We start from the raw sequence: 25,863 nt of genomic DNA, 5'->3' as shown, positions 1-25,863 counted from the left end.
CAAGTTAAGCACAAATGAAGATTAGCTCACCAACCTGTTGTTTTAGAAAGTCGTGCCAATAAATCAGTCCATGTTGTTATTGCATGGAAGTAGTAGTAACAGGAGGGAACTAATGCAATAAATGGATTTTCTTTGATTTGAATGCATCTTCTTTTATTACAATAGTCACCCCCACTGAGAGTCATTTTTATACAATGACACTGCTCAAAATGTATCCAATTAAACAATAGTAAATCTTTTCCATATGTTTATGTAAAATACAATACCTCACTTGCTATCTTCATTTTGATTGATCTATTAAAATCTGTTTGTTAAAAAGTAAGCTTTTGGCAGAAAACACTTTACAAAAAAAGGATTTTGGTCATTTCAAGAAATTGGTAACGCCTATGTCCATAGGATATAAATATAACCATATATTTTTATGAAATAAATACCTCTATGCTTAAGAATATATATATATATATATATATATATATATATATATATATATATATATATATATATATATATATATATATATATATATATATATATATATATATATATATATATATATATATATATATATATATATATATATATATATATATATATTAGTTTCAATGAGACAAAATGAAAATAAAATGAGTATAGAATTTTTATGTAACTTTTAAGAGGTAAACTCTCTATTATGACTTATAATTATTTTATATGTGATTTATGGAGCATCTTTAAAATTGTTTTCCATCCTATTGTTGTGTTTTACCGTCTTAGGCAAATACTTAAAATTCTCCTGATACCACATTCAACCTTTTGTCGGGAATTGGGATGAACAAATAATGGTAAGCACAAACTGTTTGATTAACCAAGTTTTATTATGTAACTTGAATGTTTTACACTTGACTTCCCACCTTCTACTGTAGCTTTTAAAGAAAGTACAAAGGCAAGAACAACCTTAATTGTTTATAATAAGCTAGTTTGAAATTATATATTGTTCTTGAAATGTCAATTCTAATTGTAAAATCATGGGGGGGGGAAACCTATTCTTTGACAAAAGTTAAAAACTACAAGTCACCAATAGCCTGGTGTGAATGAGATATCAAAACATTCATCCACAAGACATTAATAAAAATGAATGTAGTATATTCTTATCCTAATGTACAGCGTGTCTAAAACATCAACACATTAAATCCAAATGCAGGTCGGTCCACCTGTCTGGAGTTTTCATGTTCTCCCCGGTCCTGCGTGGGTTTTTTCTGGGTACTCCGGTTTCCTCCCACATTCCAAAGACATGCATGGTAGGCTGATTGGACACTCTAAATTGCCCCTAGGTATGAGTGTGAGCATGAATGTTTGTTTGTCTCCTTAAGCCCTGCGATTGGCTGGCCACCAATTCAGGGTGTCAGCTGGTATAGGCTCCAGCATCCCCCGTGAATCTAGTGAGGATAAGGGGATTCAGAAAATGAGTTGAGAAGAGGAATTCAAAAAGCAGGAGAAAATGATTGACAGACAATGAAAAAGTCACACACATCTGAGTGGTTGTTTCAGAAGATCTTTGGGTTCCTCTAGTGGACAGAAACAACCTGATTAATTGAATAAAATAAAGAATCTGGTACAGTATTCCCTCGATTATCGCGGTTACCTTAGAGGAGACATGGCCACGATGATAAAAAAATTAATAAAAAATCAGTGCTGAGCCCTAGTAGCAAGAGTGTCTTCCGCTTACGAGTTTCAACATGGATCTTCACATTTTTATGAACTTGAAAATGTAAATGTGTAATAATTAATAGCAGAAAAAAAATCACAAAGTAGTGAATTGGCAATAATTGAAGACACAATAATGGAGGGATTGCTGTGCTGGCATTTTAAGAGTGAATAACAATAGAAAAGCGAGCACAATTATACGTAGGAGTGATTGCTCTTTAAGAATCTCTTATTCTTTTATACAAGTTCCAATAATGAATGAGGTTGTTGTTGTTGTTATTATTTGTACAGCCAGGAAGAATGTCACATTTGGATTCACTGCTGCCCAAATGACCCTCCAAGCTAAGGCTGGGTTTTTCCGGGTTAGGAAGATGCGTTGGTGTGTGTTTGGGCACTGGGGTGCCGGAGTTTTCACTCAGGCTCTGCACTGTCACCGAGGACTGCCACACAAACACAAAAAACAAATGATATGTTCCACTATCATACTGCCTCATTCCTATATTATTGAAGTAAGGAATATATATTTTCAGTATTAAAAAAAGACACAAATGGATATTGGGCAACAACCGTTTAGAAAGAGAAACAAGCTTTTTCTGTAATGTAAAAAGAAAACCATCATGCTCACGTGTCCAATTGAAGCATCACTGCTTGCCGCGGTTTTCTTTTTTCTTGCCTTGTTAGGATTCCAGTGGCAAACCAAACTGTCATTCTGGACACTGAAGTTCTTGTGGCCAATTAACCAGTAGGTGTTCATTTTGCCTTTTCCCTAACAGGAGAAAGTAACAACATATTGATTTGATTTTATTCAAGTTGTTTCTTTAGATACTAAAAAAAAATGGGCCGCTTTGGCTCAGCACATCTTCAGTGGGCCGCCAATCTAAATAATGCGTATTGACTTATACATTTAAAAAAAAACAAAAAACTAAAATTTCATTGAAAGATTGAGGACATCCAAAATTAGATTTTTTTTTAATTTCTTGTGAATACATACATGAACTGTATTATTGTTTAAAGGATATATATAATACATTTGATATTATTGCTGCATACAGATTATTTATAGACTATAGAGTATATATATATATATATATATATATATATATATATATATATATATATATATATATATATATATATATATATATATACATACACACACACACAGTTTTCAACCTATTTTGTTTTGCTTTCAAAAGAGGGTGAATGTTTTCCACCCGTTTTTTTAAATTAAAAAAAAAGATAATTTCCCCTTTTTTCAGAAAATGCAATTAAAGAGTATATAAATAGGAAATGATGATCAAATTAAATACATTTTAAAAAGATATAGCAGTTTTTGTTTCAATAAATAAAAACAAAAGATGATCAAATTAAATACATTTTTAAAAGATATGCAGTTTTCAATCTATTTTTTTTATTTCAAAAGAGGGTGAATGCTTTTCACAATTTTAAAAAATTCTAAATAAAAAATAAAATAATAATTTCCATTTTTTTGTTAGAAAATGCAAATAAATGCAAGCAAATAAACATTTTAAAAATATATAAGAAGGCAGCTTCCATTGTTAAGAATTGGACTGTTTTGATATCAACCATGTCTCATTTGATACTTTTTTTGCTGGTTCTTATGTCCTGAATAAATGTCTGGTCTGTTGAATCGTGTATGCGTGAAATCATTCAAAATGGTAAAAGAGAACAAAAAAAAATCATCATCAATTGAACGCCCTCCCAAATTCACTCACCTTGACTTCAATCTCTCCACGAAGCTGCAGCTCATAAGCATAGTTTTTGACAAGGGCCAAGTAGGTTTCGGAACTAGCGTGGATTTTTTGAGCTGTCACAATACCACAAACAAACATTCCAAATATCCATTCTAACAACAACTTTAGATTTATCAACTATCAACATACGCAGGCTGGTAGACTCCATTCTTGATGCCGTATTAACCGTGTCACCAAACAGACAGTATCTAGGCATTTTGTAGCCTACTATTCCTGCCACACATGGACCTGATAAAGAAGAAAACACAACTCATCGGTGGGAAATCAAAAAAAAATAAAAAATCCAAGTCGACAAAATCTTTAGACCTGTGTGAATTCCAGCTCGGAGTTGTAACCTCTGGTTGGGCATGTGAGGGATGGCCACCTGTCGCACGGCTGCCACAAGATCCAGAGCCATTTTAGCAATCTCGTCAGAGTGCCGGTCCTCGTTCCTCTCAGGGAGTCCGCTCACCACCATGTACGCGTCCCCAATCGTTTCCACCTAATTGGAAAGGAACGGAGCAGTTGAGTTAGGCATTTGATATTGGTGACCCCCTAATGCAGGGGTGTCAAACATACGTCCCCGCGGGCCGGATCCGGCCCGTCTGGTGGTTTGGTACGGCCCGGGGAAGAAAGCTGCATTGTATAAAAAAAATATGAATTTTCTTTAAAATTTGTGGTTCTTGTATTATCCGCTAGGGGGCGCAGTGTTTTAGTACGTGCAGACAACATGAATTGACATTTATTTATGATCTTATGTTATTCTCTTGTTCATAATATATTGTTCTTAATGTAAAAGGGAAATTCTGTTAATAAACATTTTGATAATTTACTCATTCTTTGCACTAATTATTAGTATTAGTGACTAATACAAAGGAAAAAAGGGGCTTATTGTTAGTTCTATGTAATTTCGCAATGAGTTTACTGCTCCGGCCCGCTTGATCTCAAATTAAGCTGTATTCGGCCCGCAGAGGGTTGGAACAAATGAATTTGTATTTAGTTCATTTCTATGGGAAATGTTCATTTCGAGTTACGAGTAAATCGACATAATCCCGGGAAACAAATTAAGCTCGTATCTCGAGGTACCACTGTATTTGCATTTGCGTGTTTTCTCGTCCATAATTTACCTTGTACACATCATAGGATTCGATTCGCGTGTCAAAGCAAACATAGAGGTTGTTGAGCATCTCCACAACTTGGAGAGGAGTGCAGGAGGCCGAGATGGAAGTGAAACCGACAATGTCGGAGAAAAAAATTGTCACCTAGGAGAGAGTAAAAGAAACTTTACTTTGGAGTTTCCATAATCCAATGAAAGTTAATTTTCTTTAACAATCCTACAAACTTAAAAAAATGAGGACATGTTTTCCAAATCATTGTTATTATATTTCAATTGTTGATCATTCAATGTCAGTCTGGAATAAAGCTCTCAGTTCATTTCACACCGTTAAAGCTTGTCTGCACATAATTGCTTTTGACACAGCTGTGCAATCCTCTTATATTACTCAAATGCAATTTTCAACCATTAAACGTGTTTTATCTTCTGATGAATATGAAACAGGGCAATTAAAGGTAATTAGGCCCACAATAGCTACAAAGGGAATGAAGACATACTCATTTAGCATTCTGACGAGACAGCAATCTTTAGACTGAAAAGCTCAAGGTAGGTTTTTAAGGAATGAGAAAAATCATACAATAGGACAAGAGGCAAGATTTATACATTGTATTTCGATATATGCCACGTAAAACATCTTCTCCAAGGTTGGAAAGGTTTTTCCAAGTTTAAACGAACAGGCAATATTTATAGTATTTATTATTATTTATACTATAATACAATATTGTGTTATAGTGGAGACAATTTGTTCACTTTTTAAAACTAAAAACAAAAAAAGAAAATTAAAGAAAAATAATTTAATTCAGGTGATATTATTTTTCTTCTCATCTTTAGAGTGTAATCGGAGTATTTTTGCTTTTAATCATATTAAATTGTCTTTCATTCATTCATTTTCTGTACCCCTAATCTTCACAAGGGTAACGGGGTGCTGGAGCCTATCACAGCTGACTTCAAGCCAGAGGCGACCTGAATTGGTAGCCAACCAATCACAGGGCACAATGTAAAGAAAACCATTCACGCTCACACACATACCTAGGGGCAATGTAATATAAGTGAATACACATAACATCCATCTTCCGTAAATTTTGCGTGGGAGCAGATCATTGTAACCTGGATTCCACATATGGAGACATTACATTTTGGGTAATGCAAGCCCCAATAGCATACCTGTCAACTTGTACATTTTACACATATTTTATACCTTTTTCTTTACCATTTCAAATCATGTACGCCGTACACCAACTTTTGTTCGGGAAAAAAAATTGCCAATATTTATGAAAACCGATCTCAACAAGACCGTTTTTGGCTAAAATCCAGGTAGTCTCGTAGGATGGTAGCCAACGACGCTACTGTCATCGATCGTTACTATTGTCACGGTATACCAGCAGAAATTATCCTTAATCGTATGTATTTTTTTTAGTGGTGCGTACGGCAATATCGATAAGGGATGACATGCGCATGCGTAGATATACATAGAGTAAATAGCGTGGAAGCAAGCATAGAGGAGCCACTTAGTAAGAAGCGAGTTAACACGATTAAACATGCGTCGTACGGTGTTTGTACATTTTTTTGTGGGTTTGTACGGGGAATCATAATCATTTATAAGGGCAGTTAACGGCAGAGGTTGACAGGTATGCAATAGTATCAACATTTAGAAAAGCACCATTTGGCTAACCTACAGGTCATACCCCAAAATATCATGTCCACGTGTCTGAACGTCAGGTTTTGGTGAGGCTAGCTTTTTTTAAATTCACAAAAAAAGTTATAGGCCCTATAAAGAGCTTGGTTCAGTAAAACCAACCTTCTCATAGCTCTCCGCCTCCACGTGTTTATTCCGGCGCAGCTGTCTGGCGACAGACTTGGGCAGCATTTGGTGCAGAAGATCTTCAGCCAGTTTTCTCTGCCGCCGTAGGTCTTCTGTCTTTTCTTTCAAACTATGCGCATAGTTTTGAATCCACTCGGTCATTTGCTTGAAGGAGAACATGATCACTGGGTAGATGAGGCAGGCGAGTGTCAGGAAGCTGATCTTCCTACTGAGGCCCGAAGACACGGAGCGATAAGCCATTTGAAGTAGAGGTAGCGCACGACCAAACAAGCACTGCCGAGTCTTATTTAAAGCTTGAAGACCAGCGTGAGACCCTGGCATATCTTTTCCTAAATCTGTGAGCTCCCAAATATTGGTATTAATGGTATTTCCAAAATGCAAGCTGGAGTTGACCTTTCCATCAATGTTCTCAAACCAGCAGTCATGCATTGGTTCTGTCATAAAAGCAGCAAAGCTCAGGTGATTAAGTATAAAAGTCCACTTCTCTTGAAAAGCAGGAAAAGATGCCATAAGTGGAAAGTCCATTAACTGTGAGTTGAGCTCGATGAACGTAAGCAGAAGCCTTGCGGATAGTACGTTTCTCCAGTTTGAGTCGTGTCTGGCTTGGCTCAGAATGTCGTCTACCTTTGACCACATGTCCAGAAGCCCTCCGATTAACTCGTTCAGAGAAGAAGTGACGTTTTCATTTGTCCCATTTGCATCAGATGATGCATTCAGTAATGAGTCAATGCTGCTTTCAATGTCCTGACAAAATTCTGACACTTCAACATGGCAGCGGAGCACATAGAGATCGGAATCAACACACAGATCCACCGTTGGCAACGTAGAACCGTTGAACTTTTTTATTCCATCTTTGCTTAAAAGGTGACGCATTGTTTGAAGCTCACCAACCAGTTGCAAGATGGCTAGTGTTCGGCATGAAGCCAGCTCTTTGTAAGCAGCTTCTGTTGAGCGGAGCAACTGAAAATTGGAGCTAAGATCAGTGGATACAGAAGCCAGCAAGGCCAGGAACGAGAGGACGCACGCCGTCACAACCCTTCGAACGGTGCGGCCACTGCCGGATTTGGAGAGTATGAAACACCTGCAATGCAGTGCAGCAAAATGTAATAAACAGTAATACCTCGACATACAAGAGGAATTGGAGATTTGAGTAAAACTTTGAGCGACTATTTACTCCAAATTGTTTATTCCAAATCATCTATCAGCTTCCTTTCATTGCTTTTCCCCTGCTTGCACTGTTTCCAGATGTGTTTTCATATTTAAGCATCTAACCAAGCACATTTCAGCCATTTAATTGTCAGAAATCTGCCTTGAGGCCTTCACAATCAGTTCTGCAGGCTGAGCTGAGTAAAACAAGCATCAATAAAACTGTTGCTTTAACCAGTCAGATTTCGAGTTGGCGACACCACAGGCGTAGAGATACGTCATTGCTTTCACCAACTATGATTAGCTAGTGATAGTAGAGTGGACTGGCCAGAGCTACCAAACTGTATTCGGTTCGAGCTGCACGTGCAAATATACTGTTGTGTTGATTTAATAGCAATTTTGTCAGCAATGGCTGTAGGAGAAGAAATTGATTAGTTTGCAGATTTACTGTCAAAGCCATCATTAAGAAAGTTTGGACAACTCCAAAGCAAGCAAGCCTGTCACAACCGGGAAAGAACATTTTCAGCACTAAATCGAATAAAAACTTTGGCCAAAAATACGACAGGGTTAACTTTCAGCATTATCCTCAATGGCGATAGAAAAGAAGGAGGAAAGAAAGGACGATGGACGGATAAAAATTATTTTTGATGAGTAAAAAAATGGCTAAATTCCTAAATGATATTTCTATTGTATGAGGTTATTATAGATGATTTTTATGTGTCGCAGCTGTAGCTGCAGTAAAGGTTTTATAGCAATAAAATAGGTTTTGAGGGTTGGATTGAATCGGATATAGAATATATTATTATTGAAGGTGCCGTTTTGAAATTCACGGCCCCCCACTGCATTTGGGTTAGGCTCAAACATCCCATGCAACCCTTTCGATGATGGGCGGTATGCAAGATGAATGAATGAATAAAAAAATAAATGAAAAAAATGATCATTTTAATAAAGATTGCTTGAAATAATTTCAATAGGAATTCTTGCATTCCTGTTATTATGTCATCAAAGCCTACGAGAAATAATGTTTAAATAATGTTTTTTTTTTGTTTAGTTTTTTTTTTCATGAAAACGAAGTGTTACCTGTAATGATGGCAGTCAGTGTTCAAATTTTTGGAGTTGGTCCTTGGAGACACTCTTCTCTTTCTAATAAATCGTCTTTTTAGAGAAGCAGAGGACCGTGTCCCTGATGCAAGACACTCCTTTTTCATCAATTCCAAAGATGACATGAGATTTGTATGGCAAATTTTACCCGTAGACACTACTTGCTCACAGGACAGTCATGTATCTATCTCTACACTTTCGTTGGGCACTGACTCTACACTACAGGACAGAAGTGTGTAGTAGGGAGAAGCCTCTCCACACTTCCGTTTTGTGATACAAAATAAAATATCTCACGTTTCAAATATTGATTTTTACACTTTTCTCTGTCCAGTTATCTATTTTTTTTAGATGAAAAACAGTTATATCTTTTCAGTATATCAATTTCGTATGAAATTAATATATTTTTATATGAAAACTATCTTTTTTTTTAGTATGAATTTGTTTTAAGGATTAGTTGTATTTATGTAAGCTTTTTGCATTCACCTTTAAAAAAAAAAAGAAGAAGCCCTGGTCGTTTTTCAAAATTAATTAATATTCAAGGGGTTGTTTTTTGAATTATTGTTTTTTTTTCTTTGTCGTTTTTTCATTGATTAAAAAAATAATGCCAGAAAATGTATTAATTTGAAAAACAGAGGTTTCAAAAAATAATTCGTTCAAAAATGAACCGCAAAAATAAATTAATTTGAAAAGTGGTCAGTGTTTTTTTAAAATAAGGTAAATGAAATAAGCTTCCAATGGGTGAATACTTTTTTTTAATTTATAAATGTTCATGGTCTTCATTGCCGTCGATGGCAATTAATCGTTTCTAACATTATATTTATACACTGATATGAGAAAATGTAAATCATGTCAATAAAGAAATTCAACGTGTTTTCCTTCTTTTTTTTACATTTCTGTGATGTTTTATCTACGGGTCATTTTATATACCATATATGGCTACTAAAATGGATTGACTAATTTAAAAAAAAAAAGATTATTGTGATTGTGGATTCATTGCTGACCTAAAAAAATAACTTTTTTCTATTTGAAAAATAATTTAGGGGGGGTACCTATTTTTTATTCACTTGTTTTTTTAAAACACATTTTTATTCATTTTGTGTTTTTATTTAAAAATATATATATATTCACATTTTTCACATTCTAATTTCCATCGTCCTAATCGTGTCTTGGGCTCATAGTGCGTTTGAGTTCATCGTTTCTTTTATTTTGAAGGCTCATAGCGGATACGTCACTTGGCAGAGCAGTTTGTTATGAACGCATGCGGCACGCGCACGTAAATCAATACAAGTGTTGTCGTTTTGCCTTAGTTCCGTTCGAAAAGTAACTTTGGGTACACTTTTCATCCACCAAATAGCCAAATAATGGACTACTTTGGGCCATAGTTGGCTCGACTACCTTCGCGTAAGAGTTGGCGGAGAAAGGACGCCAAGTGAATGAAACGTCGACCGCAACAGTGGAACAAAGGGGTTCTCTTCCTTGGGACTCCCCATTGTTGAACTGGCAGAGGAGAGCGTCTCTTTTGGCCAAGTGGTCCCAAGGTGGGTTCCGAGGGAAAAGGAGAATTCGACTTCTGCATTCTCGTCATTTAATGCCCGTTGTACGCGTGGAGCAGACGAGAAAAAAGTACCAAATCAAGTCCTGAAGATGCGTGCCTCAAAGTTCGATGTAATAACGCATGGTTTACAGCAGCCTTTTCGGCATTTTAAGTCATGTTTAGCATGTAAATGGGTACGTTAAACGTTTTTTTTAAATTTGTGAATGTATAAATGGTAAGTGCAATTTTAATAGCGTGTTCTTTTCATATCGCTCATAGTTATTTAATCTTATATGGCTTTACATTGACGCTTTTTTTGTAGCCTGTCATATAACTTAGTGCGTCAGTATTTATAAGGGAATTCATTGAAACCAAGCAAAGCTCCCACAAACTATTACTTGGGGACTAAACTAAACCACGAATTTCTGATTTATATTATTTTAATTTAGTTTTATTTTACTGTGGGCTTTATTTTTTTAACTGGAACTGGAACAAGTAAAAACTGGACGGGAGAACTGTTGGAAAATGAATATACTACCTCTACTTACGAAACTAATTGGTTCCAGAACGTGTTTTGTAATTTGGATGTTTCTTTTTTTTTTTGTAAATAGAGCAGTTGTTTATATCTTAATTCTGTAATTCGCTCCAATTGTTTCAATTGTGTATGGAAGATGTGCAATACATAAAAAAATGAGAGAAAATGGTAAGACAATTATTTATTAATGTGTTAAAATGAATAATAAATATGCAAAACCTTTCTATTTGTGCAGATGCACACAAGTGTAAGAAGGAATTCAACGCTAGGCAACAGACAGCACACAAATTCATGGACATAAACATTTCTAAACAAGTTCAAATTATGTATTTAAAACAACTTTGCATTATACAGCTGCTTTTTCAGAAAAGAATACAGTAAGTTCATGCCAAGCAGTTGTCCTGCTGCTTCTTAAAACTATAAACAGCCAATGCATTATTTCATCTGGAGTCATGCTAGCTAAAGTATCGCATTTTCTTGCATACATGCTGTATTTTCACTCAAAAAATGATGACTGAATCAAGAGTACATACGGCTTAAATGCCCACAAATTAGACTTGACTTGGACAAAACTGCAAGGTGACAAAGATGAAATGCCATAAAGCTAGGCATTGCGGTCGATACGGTTATTTATTTCAAAATAGACAAAAGATAAACAGATAAAACACTAAACACAATTTATTTTAAAGTCTATGAATAAAGTTCAAGGGAAAAAATAAACCATATCTTGAATTGTGAATCGGGGACGTCTTAAACGAGAGAAACTGTCAAATTCAACGATTTTAAGGGAGTTTTAAGGCTACGGCTTATAAGCAGAGGCGGCTAATATGCAAGAAAATAGGGTAATTTTTTGTGTTTGACTTGAATTTTCTTGCCCAGTTGAATTGGTGTGATTGTGTTTGTGTTGTCAGGTGAGAGGCATCCTGTGCTCCAGTCATGACCGCCGGGAATGGCAATACAAACAGTAGCCAACACAAACGAGAGCGCAAGCCAGCCCAGTCTGTAGTTAAATCACACATCCTGACCCACTTAATAGAGGGCTTTGTTATCCAGGAGGGTGCTGAGCCTTTCCCTGTGAGTAATCTTTGAGTCACACAAACAAACTGTTTTATTTACTAACACCGAGGGGGACTACATTTAGTAAAACATTTTTTTTTCGCCAGCCAAATGACATCCTACTTGCTGCTGCCATTAAAAATTCTGGCATTTGCCCTTCTAATCAGTCCACACTAAAATCAAACTGCATTTTTAACAATAGGAAAAACATGAAGAACAAAAGTAATACGTACACCAAGAAAAACAAACTCATTTTCATGGACTATTCAATTGAATAATTGCAAAATTCCTTTTTGGTAATACATTTGAAAAGACTTTAATTCAAAGAATTCACTATTTTATTCATAATATTGGTCGTCTAACTGAAATCTTACTTTGAATTCAGGCTCATTTAGCACTTTTTCATTGGCACAACTCCCATCTCATTTTCTGAAACGCTGTATCCTCATTATGGTCGCTGGGGGTGCTGGAGCCTATCCCGGCTGACTCCGGGCCAGAGGCAGAGGACACCCTGAATTGGTGGCCTACCAATCGCAAGGGCCAAGGAGACAGACAAACATCCATGCTTAGATTCATACCTAGGGGCAATTTAAAGTGTCCAGTCAGCCTACCATGCATTTTTTTGGGAATGTGGGAGGAAACCAGAGTACCCGCAGAAAATCCATGCAGGCCCGGGGAGAACATGCAAACTCCACACAGGTGGACTGACCTGGATTTGAAACAAGATCCCAGAGCCGTGAGGCTGACGCGCTAACCAGGCCCAGAATGAGCTCATTCATAAAAAAATAAAAATTAAATAAAATAAAAATCCCGAAACCAAAATACACCACATTCTGTCCTCTTCAAATATGAACTATTTCATGAAAGTTCATTCACTGAAGCAGTTATGTTAGCATATGAAACTTAGGTCTGGTAATTTGAACACAAAGCCCAAACATAATGAAGGGAAATAGACAGTTTCCCATGACACATTGGCTTGGACTCACGGCTCTGTGTATTTTCAGGGTGAAACAAATATTGGAGTTTTTTTTTTAAAGTATTTATTTTATGTCTACAGGTGGAACGTCCTTCTTTCTCCGTTGATTGCCTCAGGAGACACGCGTCCGACTCAAGAATGAACGGATTTTCACCAAAGGGTATCATTGACTCATCGACTGTACTAAAAAATCATAATAGGCTTCGTCACATGTCATGTTTCATTAGATTCAAAGGGTCGACAAGAGCCCATGCTTACCTGTGAGCTTTGTGGTAAGGTGGACTTTGCATATGTCTTCAGAAGGTCGAAGAGATTCTGTTCAACGCTATGTGCAAAAAGGTAATAGAGCACAATCTGAATGGTGCCCTTTGCCTACCTAAATAATAGTTTATAGACTAATAACCCCAATACTGTATCATAGGGTATAACCGATGCCAAATATTCTTTCAATTGCTCAAAACTTCTACATTTTTGTTCCTAGGCACAATATGGGATGCACGAAAAGAACGGGACTCTTCACGAATCGAAAATCCACACCAGAGGAATCGAAGAAAGAAAGACAACTAACCGAAACGCCCAAAAATTCTTGTCCGTAGCCTAAACACAAGGTGGAGTCCAATATTAACATAACAAAATATTAACACAGCAATAGTATTAGGAGTTTAACAATAAATCGACCTGGATCGTATTAGCATTGTTTTGTTTTTACCTCGTTCTTACAATGCCACGTGCTCATTTTTTTTTGTTCTGGGGGGTTTGGAAAACAGACATACTGAGACACGTGGTCAGTTCTCATAAATGAGCGTGACTTTATTGCAAGAGCGACGTCTCCTCGATATCTGAAGCTTGTTTATATAGCCTTTATCAGCAGGCAAAAGTGGGCATTCATTTGAATGTATTAGTGTTTTTTCCAGTTTCGAAGATCCTTTCCAAATATGGGGTTATTTCCTCTGGCTAGCTAGTTTTGGTAATTAACTTGTCTTATCACTCAGGATCCTTGAGGCCAAAGTTGAAATATGTCCTGCCTACCTAGACGACTATACCCAACGAGAAAGAATTATGAGTTCCAAGATAGATGTGGAATGTGCAGGACAAAGGAGCAGTTGTGTACTAAGTGTGAATATATATACATTATTTGAGTGAAAATACAAACAAGATACATGATCAATGTGAATAAACTCAAAAAGACGAGGGAGATGCGGTGAGAAAGACGGTGCGCTGAAATCATAAGCAGCCTCTCGCGGCTGTCTCGAATGCTCGTATCTCAAAATTTATCGCGTATCTCAAGGTAAATATTTGCTCGGAATTTTACTCCAATCTCAAATTCCCCGTATGTCAGGGCACTCGTTTGTTTGAATGAGTAAAGGAGAATTGAATGGAAAATTAGGAGGTGATACGTTGATCAAAGACTTTTGGGGCTTGTAAATTGAGTAATGGGAGACTTTGTTATATCATCTTGTCGTTTGTTAAAGAATCAATATTGTACATTCACGGAATTGAGGATTTATACCCATAACGTTTCATCAATCTGGTTAGCACCGATCTTATGAATCTTTAGTGTCATCTTTCAGGCATGCTGTTCTGTTAAAAAATATTATATATTTGATCATTTCTGAGGCGTCATCAACAAAATTGTCATACATTTAGTTTTGTTTATTTTTATTTTTTTTAATCCTCCAGCTGAGGTATAACTGCGCTTCATTACTTTCACAGTTCCATTCTGGATGTCTGTATGTATTAACAATCAAGAACGTATAAAGGGATTGTAAATTTTGCTGGATACGTTTATAATTTTAAACAAAAGAGGTGATTCCATTTTGGAGTATTTAAGTTGAGATCAGAAATCTTTTTTTGTGCTAATTCAAGAACAAATGAAGGAAATATCAAACTTCCAGGAAATGTGTGTAATGTGAAACGAAAGTTTTTGTAGTGAAACCAAAGTTGACGCAGGTGAGAAAAATGTGAAATTTTAGCGATAACTGCATATTTAAAGGGAGTTGGCACAAAAATGCTGCTCTGAAAGTGCTCCTCTAGTTTGTACATTTGATGGCATGAATTACATTGAATCATAATCACATTTTGTCAGACTTTGCAATATCAGAAGATACATGGGCTGATTGGTAAATTGGTAAACTATTCTCTGTTTTGTCTATGTTAACTGTCAACGAATGATGGTTTTTAAATTGAAATTTCAAATTGATTGTTTCAGATGTCTTCCAGCATGTGGAACTCTCCTGGTCGCTTGACGCAACCTGCACAAGGAGAATCCAGCCAATGTTCAGATTTGGCCGTCTATACTCAAGACCGCCAGCGGGGTGCTCAGGCACGAGGGCAAACCCAAATCCCCAGGGACCCCGGCCAATGGAACGTAGACCAAGTTTACGTCTTCATCTGCTCTCTACCAGGTGGGACTAGTCACTTTTTCCATCCACTTGCTTTCACTGGATGTATTTTCTATCTTCTCGTTGGTATTGGGTGGTTTTTGCCAGGTTGCGTGGAGATCGCGGAGGGCTTTCGTTCGCAAGAAATCGACGGTCAGGCTCTCCTCTTGCTGAAGGAGGACCATCTCATGGGAGCTATGAACATCAAACTGGGACCTGCACTGAAAATTGCTGCCCAAATTGGAATGCTCAAAGACTTATAGCTCCTTTCAAATGGAAGCAATTGATATTTTATTCTTGTAATGTCATGTTTCGCTGGCGTCAATGAAGGCCAATAAGTTAAAAATCATCACATTTTTACATTTTTGCTGTAGAATTTAAAAGTGATACACAAAGGAATTTTGGAGACTTTTTGATCCATTTGTAAGTTTTTGTAGGATTTGTAGGCTGACAAACCTTCAATCGGTTTGCCCTTTTTTTTTATCCATTATGCACTAGTAGCAGACATTTATGCCAAAATCTGTTTTTCTGATCATGTTTTAGAGGAATTTCGCTCCAGTTAGATTTGTCACGGTCACTATTTGCAAAACATGTTGGATTTAAACTGTTTCAATTCCAAAATATTTCATGTGTTTTATTAAAAAGATTATTTTTTCAATTTGAAAATGTGTGAAATTTCAATCCACTTTTTCGGAATTTTCCTAATAAGTGCCTAAGGTACTTTTTTTTTTGCTTTACATGGTAAAAACTATAGAAAACAATTTTTAGTTGCCAAATTTTTCCACGTGACATTTTTTTAGACCAATTTTCTTAAAAATAGATAAAAATGCTGTATTTAATTTCTTGTTGGAGGGACACTTAGCAACGCCCATTGGTCAAAGCCAAAGGGGCAATGTCCAACCCACTGTCAATACCAAAGAGGTGTACGGAATCAATGTCTGCCAAATAACAGCAAAAACTTTCAATTCCAAATAAATTACCCCAAATAATCAAGAACTTACCTGATATCAACAATTAGTGACCTAAAAATGCCCCCATAATAAGAAAAATATATATTGGTAGTAGAAATACATGCATTTCGTACTTGTATAGTAGAGGTTGAGTACAAGTCCATGTATGGGGTGTCTAATCACCCTTCTGCTGTAAATGTAATGAGTTTTTCACAAGTACAGTCCTGTCCATTTAATCCAGAGGTTTTAAAATGAATGAACATTTAATCTTTTACTGCTGCTCCTCCCACTTCAGATGAATTAGACGTCCATCGCTGTCAGTATCTTGTTAAATTCCCAAGTGTATGTATTACAGTGGTGAATACTATATCTTTGCAGAAAACAGGCTTTCATGGGGATTATATTGTCAAATGATCTATTGTCCAGGTGTGATTCTGCAATTGGAATGATTGTGGCAATGTGAAGAATATATTTAAAAAAAAAAAAAATTAGAAAGTAAACTTGATACCTTTTGAAAACTATGTAGTCAAACGTCTGTTACTATTTTGTTGTGTTTTCTCTAAAATTGGGTAGAATAGATACCTTCTTTTTAGAATCTCATCTCATTTTCTAAACCATTTCATCTTTATTAGGGTCACAGGGAGTGTCAGAGCCTATCCCAGTTGACTCCGGGTCAGAGGCGGGAGACACCCTGAATTGGTGGCCAGCCAATCGGAGGGCACGAGGAGACGGACAACCATTCACACTCACGCTCGTACCTAGGGGCAATTTAGAGGGTCCAAACAGTCTACCATGCATGTTTTTGGAATGTCCGAGGCCGAATTTGGAGTACCCGGAGAAACCCCACAGAGAACATGCACATGGCCTGGACCTGGGTTTTAAAACCAGGTTTGTCCTACTGTGTGGAGTTTACATGTTCTCCGTGGGTCTTCTCCGGGTACTCCGGTTTCCTCCCACATTCCAAAAACATGCATGGTAGGTTAATTAGACATTCTAAACTGCCCCTAGGTACGAGTGTGAGCGTGACTGGTTGTCATTTGTCTTCTTGTGCCCTGCGATTGGCTGGCCACCAATTCAGGGTGTCCCCCGCCTCTTGTCCGAAATCAGCTAGGATAAGCTTCAGCACCCCCTGCGATCCTAGTGAGGATAAAGCGGTGCAGAAAATGAGCTGAGATGACGTAGGTGTTCATGAATTTCCAATCGCGTTCCGACGATTTGTGTTTTGTCCCTTTGAGTTTGCCGTCGTGTTGATATCAACACAAGATGGTGGTCGGCGTCCTACTTTTCACGCCGGAACTTTACTAGTCGATCCAAGTGACGGGTACGTGGAGGATATTTTTGTTCAATTTATAAAAATGCTAAGGAAAGATGCCTTTTCGAATAACAAGAGAATGAAAAAACGTCCATTGCTCCAATCTTTTCTTCTAGCCAGAATGTATTCATTATGCACAACAAAATGGAAATCAAAACAGCAGTACAAACAAAACGATAACGTTTAAATACGCCATTCTAGCTTTTACCAGAAAATATAAGATCCTGTTATATCATAAAAGAATGAGTTTGTCTAGACAAGACAGTAAAATAAAAGTGGCGTTTGTTTCTTTTCGACCTCGTACTTACAACGCCACCTGTTCTTTTTTTGTCCAGGATGTTTTATTTGATAAAGACACAGAAAATAGAAATGGGAGGTTAGTCCTCATTACATAGACAAAAGGCTTTAGTTTTCTGATTCCATTTAAAAGTCCCCCCTCCCGCAGTCCAAAGTGGGCGTTAGTTTTAAGTGTTAGTGTGACTGATTTACCAATTTTGACCGCTAGAGTGTAGTAGTGAGTATATTGTGTTTCAAGAAAAGCGTGGGGTGTGTAACAACAAATACAACACTTGAATGTTAGAGGAAAAGAACATATGATTACTGTGAATAATGTCAATTGTGCTACAAATTGGTGAGAATATACTTTGTGTATATATAGACAGACCATGGCGGAGTCGGCAAGGGGCGAGGAACTGCTCCGACCCGTCCCCCGTGAGCAGGCCATCTTGGAAAGCTTCTTCACGCAGCTGGGCATGTTCTCCTTCGACCGCGCCAAGGATTACGTGGAGAAAGAGAAGGACAACAGCAGCCGTAGCTCCGGCGCCGTGTGGACGGCGTTGCTGGCCGCCATGGCCCACCTGGCCGCTGCCGAGAAGGCTTACCACAACATGACCTTTCTGGGACAGAAGATGGGGGGTCAGTCGTTCTTCAGCCGCAAGGATTCCACGCGGACCATCTACACGTCTCTTCACAACGAGCTGCGTAAAGTGGTGGCGTCGGGGCGTCACGGACAGCCGGCGTCCTACTTGGAGGAGTTGCTGTGCCACCTGGCCGAGCAGCTCTGCCACTTTGCGCAAGCCCGCGTGGACATGGCTGAGCTCTACGAGAAGATGCACGCGCTAGCCGGCCAGAAGAACATCAACAGCGAGGCCTTAGTGGCCGCGCTAGACGCCGTCACGCATAAGTACAGCTCCAAGTTTCACCACCCGATCCTGAGCCGCTTGGAGGAAAGTTTCCGGACGGAGACGGACGTAGCTACTCAGTTGCTGCGCTGCCAGGCGCAAGTGTCCGAGTGGCGTTTCCTACCCTCGCTTCTCAGTCTGCACGGCGCCGCCGCCAAACTGGCAGCGTGGGGTCAACTCTTCCAGAGGCAGAAGGAGACGCGAAAGCATCTTTTCGGTGGAGGTCAATCCCAGAAAAGCGTCCCGCCGCCGCCGCACGTCTACGTGTGGCTGCAGCGTTTTCACGCGGCCCTCCTGGCCAAGTTCAGCTTCTACTTCCACGAGGCGCTGAGCCGGCAGGCGCCGCCGGCTGACATGCGAGCCTTGACGGCGCGCACCGTGCCCGACTACCACGGCAAGATCTGCTCGTTCGTGCGCAAGCACGACGGAGGCAGCGTCTCGCTGGTGTTCGACAACCGCGGCTCGGCCAGCTTCCAAGGCCATGGCTATCACCACCCGCGTTCGTACCGCGAGGCCCCCAAGGGCGTCGAGCAATTCCCCGCCGTGGTGTCGTTGCCGTCGGGGGAACGCCCCTTGGCGCACTGGCCCAACGTGGTGATGATGATGGGCGACCGCGCCGCCGAGCTCAATGCCCCAGACAAGGTGGTCCACTTTTACGACGACAAGGTGCAGAGCACTTATTACCTGGCTCGGCCCGAGCCGCATTTCACGCTAGTAGTCATCCTGGATGGTAAGAAGTCGGACAAGGATCTCAACGTGGTGGCTTTCTTGCAGGAGATTTGCGGCTCGCTGCGCAACTCCAAACCCTTCGCCGGACTCAAACCTGGTTCTAAGGGCTGAATTGATTGGAGCCCTAAAACCTTCCTTCTTTCTCTTGGTCTCCAATAAAGCTTTTTTTTTGTTGCTGTCCTGCTGCATTGTCTCAATCAAATAAATGCTACGATCACTGCTGTGATGATTAAGGGTGGAAAATATATATTTTTTAAAAGTTCAAGTACAGTAATCCCTCGATTATCGCGGTTGATGTAGAACAAACGGAAAATGGCGAAATAGGGTCATCCCTATCTAATTTTTTGTTTGTTTAAATATTTAAAATTCACATCAGTAGTTCTGCTAAAAATGTAGCATTGGGTTGCTCATGTATGTCCCTGGTGGTCTAGTGTCTAGGATTCAGCGCTCTCACCGCTGCGGCCCGGGTTCGATTCCCGGTCTGGGAAAAAGTCTGTAATGGATGGACTGATTTCAGGGAAAAGGTTGATAGTGGATGGACTGGTCTGAATACATTGTTTCCTGACTTTTCCTTCGAGATGGTCAGTCATCAGTAGTTCTGCTAAAACTGTAGCATAGGGAGAATCATGTCTGTCCCTGATGGTCTAGTGGATAGGATTCAGCGCTCTCACCGCTGCGGCCTGGGTTCGATTCCCGGTCAGGGAAAAGGTCAACAGTGGATGGACTGATCTGACTATATTATTACCTGACTTTTCCTTCGAGATGGTCAGTCATCAGTAGTTATGCTAAAACTGTAACATTGGGGCAGTCGTGTATGTCCCTGATGGTCTAGTGGCTAGGATTCAGCGCTCTCACCGCTGCGGCCCGGGTTCGATTCCCGGTCAGGGAAAAGGTCGATAGTGGATGGGTGGATTTGGCTACGTTTATTTCCTGACTTTTCCTTCGAGATGGTCCGTCATCAGTAGTTATGCTAAAACTGCAGCATTGGGGCAGTTGTGTAAGACCCTGATGGTCTAGTGGCTAGGATTCAGTGCTCTCACCGCTGCGGCCCGGGTTCGATTCCCGGTCAGGGAAAAACCCCATAATGGATGGGCTGATCTGACTATGTTGTTTCCTGATTTTTCCTTCGAGATGGTCAGTCATCAGTAGTTATGCTAAAACTAGCATTGGAGCTGTCTTGTATGTCCCTGATGGTCTAGTGGCTAGGATTCAGTGCTCTCACCGCTGCGGCCCGGGTTCGATTCCCGGTCAGGGAAAAGGTTGTCAGTGGATGGACTGATTTGACGATGTTGTTTCCTGACTTTTCCTTCGAGATGGTCAGTCATCAGTAGTTCTGCTAAATTTGTAGCATTGGGATCATCATGTATATCCCTGATGGTCTAGTGGCTAGGATTCAGCGCTCTCACCGCTGCGGCCAGGGTTCGATTCCCGGTCAGGGAAAAAGTCCATAATGGATGGACTGATTTGACTATGTTGTTTCCTAACTTTTCCTTCGAGATCGCCAGTCATCAGTAGTTCTGCTAAAACTGTAGCATTGGATTCCTCATGTATGTCCCTGATGGTCTAGTGGATAGGATTGAGCGCTCTCACCGCTGCGGCCCGGGTTCGATTCCCGGTCAGGGAAAATGTTGACAGTGGATGGACTGATTTGAATACGTTGTTTCCTTACTTTTCCTTCGAGGTCGCCAGTCATCAGTAGTTCTGCTAAAACTGTAGCATTGGGATGCTCACATATGTCCCTGATGGTCTAGTGGCTAGGATTCAGCGCTCTCACCGCTGCGGCCCGGGTTCGATTCCCGGTCAGGGAAAAGGTTGACAGCGGATGGACTGATCTGAATGCATTGTTTCCTGACTTTTCTTCGAGATGGTCAGTCATCAGTAGTTCTGCTAAAACTGTAGCATTGGGGCAGTCATGTATGTCCCTGATGGTCTAGTGGCTATGTGAAATATATTTGTATTCCTATATTTAGTCTTGCACCCTTTTCACTATGATGTATTAAAAGTTACTAGAATAGAATTTAACTTACACCTATTGGTTAAAATGTGCACTACACCTTCTCCACGCCACCTCCTTCATTTGTATTAACGCCTCCCATTTTTATGACTTGTCTTATCTCTAATAAAACCACCGTTGAAGCAGCTTTTCGGCGGGAGATAGCTTCGAGGAGGCCGTAGAGTCTGCCTCGGATCCCTCCGACTCTTGACACGGCGTCTTTGCCCCCGGACGTCAGAGCGTGGCTGCACTACAAAGGCTTCTCCAAAATGTCACTTGAGGTTTTTCGGAAGGGGCTTCTAGTTCCCTACATTTTCTTCACGGCGATGATGCGACATTTCCCATTTTGAGCAGAACCGTGGCCAGTCTCGGGTGCTGAATGGGGACATGCTGCTTCAGATGAGCAAGGAGGACATGAGGAGCGTGTGCCCAGAAGAAGGAGCCAAGGTCTTCTTCCATCTTCAGGCCGTTAAATCAGCAATTGCGGTAAGTGGCGTGCAGACATCCAGGTGAGTCCACTATTGGAGGACTTGCTTCAAATATTTTCAATATTTATTTTATATTATTTTTACTTTACTCTTAATATTTCATTTATGCATGATTTTTTTCTTCAGTGGCCCTAATCTTACTTAACATGCAGGTATATATAATCAAAAAGGGCCTTTATGTACATAAATGTGTCCCATTAATTAGCAGTAGTTGCTTTCTACTAATACAAATTTGCAACCCAGTTACTGTGATTTTACCCTCAAAAATCTCCTTGATATGGACGCTGGGTTAACCATTGATAGTCATTATAAAGATAGGACATCCACTAAATATAGTGATCAATAGTGTATGGCGTATTTTTGATAAAAATGGAGGAGAAACTTACTTTTCAAGAATTTTGAAGCCCAACTGTCTTCCAATATGGAAGTGACCCACAATTTTTTTCCACATAGCTTGCCAGCGAACCATCCTACGACATCCGCTCCTAATAACCTCCACCGATCGACGTGGGAATTTGGGGCCTTTGGTGTCCTTGCGTCCCTTTGTGGAACGCCATTTCTTCACAAATAGGCCAAAAGCCAACCACCCACCCATATTTATTAAGCCTAAAAACGGAAATCTTCTGTCCAATGACACAAATCGATAGCTGACACAATGTACGTGAAATTAATAAAGTTGAAAAAACTTTATTTGAACTGTGCAAGTGCTTGTTTTTAAAGGTTTTTAGAGACTTAGTTGAGAAGAACCTTACTCCTTCTTGTTGCCCCATTTGGCCATCTTGTTGTTGACAGGTGTCTTCATGAATCGGTTTGATTTCATGTAGGCCACAATCTTCTCCAGCGCCTGCAGTGCAGATAAATGATCATTTGCTTGATTCGAGAAAAGATTGCTGGAAAAATACCACATTTTTTTTGCATATAGGCCATATTTGTAAAATGATGAATCAATGGTAAGGCTTATATGTACACAAGATTTACAGCGTTGCTACACTCTTTTTCACCAGTAAATGTCAGAAAATTACCATTTAATATTCGATGGTTATTTTCTGTTTTGCAGTAAGAACCTCCATAAATGGATGAATTACTAACCTATGGTATGTATAGACCCTAATAATGTGCTTTTGATTCATACAGTATCGCAGAAATACCACCTGCACAAATTCTTCTTAAGATTGTCTATTCAAAGTAACACATTTGTACTCCCTATTAAATCCATATGGAAGTGAAAGATGTGTATCAGAGCCTTATACGTGCAAAATTGTAAAATGCAACGATTTTAAAGCAATTTTAAGGGTGCGGTTTCGACGCGGGGTGGCTTATATGCAAGAAAAAAACGGCAAATACCTACCTCAAATCTAGCCAAAAGGTCTTGGAGATTCTTAAAATCATCCAGACAGCTGGGATCAAACATCCGGTGTTGGTCCAACAACTCGTACATGATGAAGTCCACAAAAGTAATCTGTCATAACGCAAAGAGCCGGTTTTAGCGTGGCCACCTTCGACTTTAGCCCGCCTGTTGAGCAGTAGATAAAACGGTCACCTTGTCGCCAGCGAACCACTTGTGGCCACCCAAGAACTTGGAGAACTGTGTGAGGACACCCGGCAGTGCTTGCAGGTAACCCGGCTTCATGGCTTTCTGGAACGTCAAGAAGAAGGGTTTGGAGGGGGCGGGATTTGGCCCATCGCAGAGGGGGAGGGGGGGTTGTTTCGGGGATACTCACCAAATCGGTGTAACACATTCTCACAAAGCCGTTGCGAAAGTCCATGCTCTGGTTCTCCATGATGTCCACACGAATCTTCTCATCCTCGCTCTCACCACCTGGCCATGGAATTTAAAAGCGCGCATTTAACAAAAGTTGGTAAAATATCGATCGTATTGTGTTTGTGGACGATAAGCGGTCAGCAAGAATCTGAGAATTTAGTTCTCGTCTAAAATGTACTATAGAGTGGATGGCTTTCAGCCCTGGTAGAAAGGGCCCCTTCTGCCGTCTGGCGGACAAACACTGGTATTACATCTATAACGGCCACAGAGGGAACTATTCCAGCGGCGTAGGGCATTTTCGCACGCTTTAAAAAAAGACATTTATCGATAATTTCCTTAATTCCTCTCATTTTTGTGTCTCATACAAAGTGAATTTGGAGGTGAAAATTGTGAATGAGGGGGGCTTATATGCGAGAAATTGTAAAATTTAACAATTAAGGCAATTTTAAGGCTGCGGCTTATGTGAGAAAATAGATTTCACTCCCAAGGTAGACGCTGCCCTCTAGTGGCCAATTAAACAACCTCCAATTGTGACTTGATTGACATTCGGGAACACGGCAAACTTACATAAATTGTGCTTTCGGGCGATGTATCTCATGATGGCGTTGCTCTGCACGATCTTCCTGTTTCCGTCCTCCAAGTATGGTAACTGCAATCAAACATCCACCATACATCGTAGACGTTCAGGAACGCCTTGAATCAACGGGCCGGCCATTCGGCACTCACGTTGGGAAAGTCCATTCCCAGTTTCTGCTTCTCATTAAACCAGCAGCTTTTGTCGTAGTCAGGAGCTGCGTGTGTGGAAAGAGGGCGGATGGTTGGATAAACCTGGATTTCTTGGGGGGTATGGAGGGAACTTTACCTTCACCGCAGGAATAGAATTTGTCCTCATATTCTGTCCCCGTGTACTCCAGCAAGAGACGGATTGGCTGGGCCAGCTGGAAAGCAACCACAAGGAAAGGGATTGTCTTATTTGCTGGCGGACAAGGCTCACTGGCTTTTTTTGTCTGAGATATCTCAGAATCTCGCCACGGGGGCGAATCTTGTGACGGAGGATGCTGGGAAATATTCAGGGGGATTTCTACCATTTAAAAAAATAGTCCATTGTTTCCATTCACAATTGGACTTAAAACAGTACTAATCCTCATTTGTAAATCTCAAAATTGTTCATTGCAAATATTTACTGTTTTATTTAATTTTAGTAAATATTGTCAAACTTTCACAGTGATTTTGAACGACAAATATGTATTTTGGACGTATAGTAATGAATATTTGTTTAATTATTGTTGGTTACAATAAAAGTCATTAGTTTTCACCTTTTTTTCAGGAGGAACTACATCTCCCATGATCCTTAGTGGCAAAACAGCAATAATTCCACAACACGGTATGGACGTATTTCTTTTTCTGGCTATCAGGTTGAAAATATGATTTTAAATATTCTGGATTTGCATGTTTAAAGAGGTTGTCAATTGGGCTGGACTGCCATTTTGATCTGGCAACCCGGGTCTCATTGTTCCTAATGAATGGCACATGTGACCTAGAAAGTTGATTTAAAAAATCAAAGTGGTGTTAAATTAAAACAACCATTTAAACACGCGCATTCCCTAAATGTAAAAAGATTCGGAGAATACCGCTACTCTTTAATTCAATAATCCGAGAATTGTGTTGAATGTATTGCAATCACACGGGTCGTGTTTTCATAACACCTGTTCTTGTTCTTAAACGAATGACTAGCCATAAATCGCTATTTTTGACCACGTGTGAACCAAATTGGCATTCTTCACTAACAAAAGCTCAACGCTTGCAATATTATACGCATTCCGAGCCAGCTTTGTTGTGTGCAGACTTTCCTTGTAGATAACGCGAGTTAGCCAACGCATTAGCCTGAATTCTGCACACTTTATTCCAATTCTTCCCATTTTCAGATTAAAATGAGCGTTACATAAGAACGATAAGGGAAAATAGCCAAAAAGAAAATAAGTCATTCTTAGATGGGGAAACTGACAAATGTGTGTGTGTGTGTGCGTGTGTTTATATTGCACAACTCACCCCACGAATGTCCCAGTAAGCTAGTTTCATCATCTTTAAGTTTTTTAAGGAAGTTTTGTCGCGTCCACACTGGAGTCGTTTTCAAACACTTCTGGTGTGCGACAGCCAGTCAGGAGATGTCTTGGTGGGCGGGGTTAGAGCCAAGGGGGCGGTTCCGATGGACAAAAACTGCAATGACAGTCGATGGCCACAACGAGGCGCGTTTTATCATCCTGCAATTGTGCAAGCATTTGCCCCCTTACTGAGCTGTTTATATACGCGTATAATGTATAATATGTAGTAATATTGAGTCCATCT

General features: G+C 39.6%; 4 protein-coding genes, 1 long non-coding RNA gene and 7 other non-coding genes across 13 annotated transcripts; 10 read left to right on the top strand and 2 right to left on the bottom strand.

The window, feature by feature from the left end:
• Positions 1–1,724: 1,724 nt before the first annotated feature.
• On the bottom strand, positions 1,725–8,847 carry LOC144200676 (uncharacterized). The gene is made up of 8 exons (XM_077722935.1): positions 8,600–8,847; positions 6,350–7,454; positions 4,565–4,699; positions 3,765–3,939; positions 3,588–3,686; positions 3,420–3,511; positions 2,309–2,449; positions 1,725–2,123 (listed from the first exon to the last, which is right to left on the bottom strand). The coding sequence occupies exons 1-8, from the start codon at positions 8,743–8,745 to the stop codon at positions 1,902–1,904; spliced, it is 2,115 nt and encodes a 704-aa protein (XP_077579061.1). The 5' UTR covers positions 8,746–8,847; the 3' UTR covers positions 1,725–1,901.
• A 990-nt stretch (positions 8,848–9,837) lies between these two features.
• On the top strand, positions 9,838–15,474 carry LOC144205937 (polyhomeotic-like protein 2). Its single transcript, XM_077730574.1, has 8 exons — positions 9,838–10,158; positions 11,601–11,763; positions 12,803–12,881; positions 12,949–13,060; positions 13,203–13,309; positions 14,402–14,406; positions 14,931–15,126; positions 15,211–15,474. The coding sequence occupies exons 2-8, from the start codon at positions 11,626–11,628 to the stop codon at positions 15,363–15,365; spliced, it is 792 nt and encodes a 263-aa protein (XP_077586700.1). The 5' UTR covers positions 9,838–10,158; positions 11,601–11,625; the 3' UTR covers positions 15,366–15,474.
• Positions 15,475–17,067: 1,593 nt separating this feature from the next.
• On the top strand, positions 17,068–19,507 carry kics2 (KICSTOR subunit 2). Of its 2 annotated transcripts, none has more exons than XM_077719972.1 (2): positions 17,068–17,230; positions 18,023–19,507. In XM_077719972.1, exons 1-2 carry the CDS (start codon positions 17,226–17,228, stop codon positions 19,383–19,385), a joined length of 1,368 nt encoding a protein of 455 aa, XP_077576098.1. In that variant the 5' UTR covers positions 17,068–17,225; the 3' UTR covers positions 19,386–19,507. The 2 variants fall into 2 exon arrangements, with proteins under 2 accessions (XP_077576098.1, XP_077576107.1); XM_077719981.1 differs by lacking the exon at positions 17,068–17,230 and adding an exon at positions 17,236–17,373.
• A 400-nt stretch (positions 19,508–19,907) lies between these two features.
• trnae-cuc (transfer RNA glutamic acid (anticodon CUC)) lies at positions 19,908–19,979 on the top strand. Its single transcript has one exon. It is a non-coding gene; the product is annotated as a tRNA-Glu (tRNA).
• A 112-nt stretch (positions 19,980–20,091) lies between these two features.
• trnae-cuc (transfer RNA glutamic acid (anticodon CUC)) lies at positions 20,092–20,163 on the top strand. The gene has a single exon. It is a non-coding gene; the product is annotated as a tRNA-Glu (tRNA).
• Positions 20,164–20,276: 113 nt separating this feature from the next.
• trnae-cuc (transfer RNA glutamic acid (anticodon CUC)) lies at positions 20,277–20,348 on the top strand. The gene has a single exon. It is a non-coding gene; the product is annotated as a tRNA-Glu (tRNA).
• Positions 20,349–20,458: 110 nt separating this feature from the next.
• trnae-cuc (transfer RNA glutamic acid (anticodon CUC)) lies at positions 20,459–20,530 on the top strand. The gene has a single exon. It is a non-coding gene; the product is annotated as a tRNA-Glu (tRNA).
• A 112-nt stretch (positions 20,531–20,642) lies between these two features.
• On the top strand, positions 20,643–20,714 carry trnae-cuc (transfer RNA glutamic acid (anticodon CUC)). The gene has a single exon. It is a non-coding gene; the product is annotated as a tRNA-Glu (tRNA).
• A 112-nt stretch (positions 20,715–20,826) lies between these two features.
• trnae-cuc (transfer RNA glutamic acid (anticodon CUC)) lies at positions 20,827–20,898 on the top strand. The gene has a single exon. It is a non-coding gene; the product is annotated as a tRNA-Glu (tRNA).
• A 112-nt stretch (positions 20,899–21,010) lies between these two features.
• trnae-cuc (transfer RNA glutamic acid (anticodon CUC)) lies at positions 21,011–21,082 on the top strand. Its single transcript has one exon. It is a non-coding gene; the product is annotated as a tRNA-Glu (tRNA).
• Positions 21,083–21,387: 305 nt separating this feature from the next.
• On the top strand, positions 21,388–22,374 carry LOC144198593 (uncharacterized). Its single transcript, XR_013326748.1, has 3 exons — positions 21,388–21,538; positions 21,622–21,753; positions 22,209–22,374. It is a non-coding gene; the product is annotated as an uncharacterized LOC144198593 (long non-coding RNA).
• Positions 22,375–22,426: 52 nt separating this feature from the next.
• LOC144198584 (glutathione S-transferase Mu 3-like) lies at positions 22,427–25,725 on the bottom strand. Its single transcript, XM_077719691.1, has 8 exons — positions 25,567–25,725; positions 24,380–24,455; positions 24,244–24,308; positions 24,085–24,166; positions 23,477–23,574; positions 23,296–23,391; positions 23,104–23,214; positions 22,427–22,599 (listed from the first exon to the last, which is right to left on the bottom strand). Exons 1-8 carry the CDS (start codon positions 25,597–25,599, stop codon positions 22,504–22,506), a joined length of 657 nt encoding a protein of 218 aa, XP_077575817.1. The 5' UTR covers positions 25,600–25,725; the 3' UTR covers positions 22,427–22,503.
• Between the last annotated feature and the right edge of the window lie 138 nt (positions 25,726–25,863).

Source organism: Stigmatopora nigra, chromosome 1 (genome assembly GCF_051989575.1).
Source record: "Stigmatopora nigra isolate UIUO_SnigA chromosome 1, RoL_Snig_1.1, whole genome shotgun sequence".
Taxonomy (NCBI): domain Eukaryota; kingdom Metazoa; phylum Chordata; class Actinopteri; order Syngnathiformes; family Syngnathidae; genus Stigmatopora; species Stigmatopora nigra.
This window is presented reverse-complemented; position numbering and strand designations above follow the sequence as displayed.

Coding starts and splice junctions, on each gene's coding strand:
- LOC144200676 (XM_077722935.1), bottom strand. CDS start 8,745: ATGTCATCTTTGGAATTGATGAAAAAGGAGTGTCTTGCATCAGGGACA. Junction 7,455..8,599: donor ACTGACTGCCATCATTACAG/GTAACACTTCGT, acceptor ACTGCATTGCAG/GTGTTTCATACTCTCCAAAT. Junction 4,700..6,349: donor AGGCGGAGAGCTATGAGAAG/GTTGGTTTTACT, acceptor ACTCTCTCCTAG/GTGACAATTTTTTTCTCCGA.
- LOC144205937 (XM_077730574.1), top strand. CDS start 11,626: ATGACCGCCGGGAATGGCAATACAAACAGTAGCCAACACAAACGAGAG. Junction 11,764..12,802: donor AGGGTGCTGAGCCTTTCCCT/GTGAGTAATCTT, acceptor TTATGTCTACAG/GTGGAACGTCCTTCTTTCTC. Junction 12,882..12,948: donor GAACGGATTTTCACCAAAGG/GTATCATTGACT, acceptor ATGTTTCATTAG/ATTCAAAGGGTCGACAAGAG.
- LOC144198584 (XM_077719691.1), bottom strand. CDS start 25,599: ATGATGAAACTAGCTTACTGGGACATTCGTGGG. Junction 24,167..24,243: donor TGGGAATGGACTTTCCCAAC/GTGAGTGCCGAA, acceptor GTTTGATTGCAG/TTACCATACTTGGAGGACGG. Junction 23,575..24,084: donor CGCCCGAAAGCACAATTTAT/GTAAGTTTGCCG, acceptor TTCCATGGCCAG/GTGGTGAGAGCGAGGATGAG.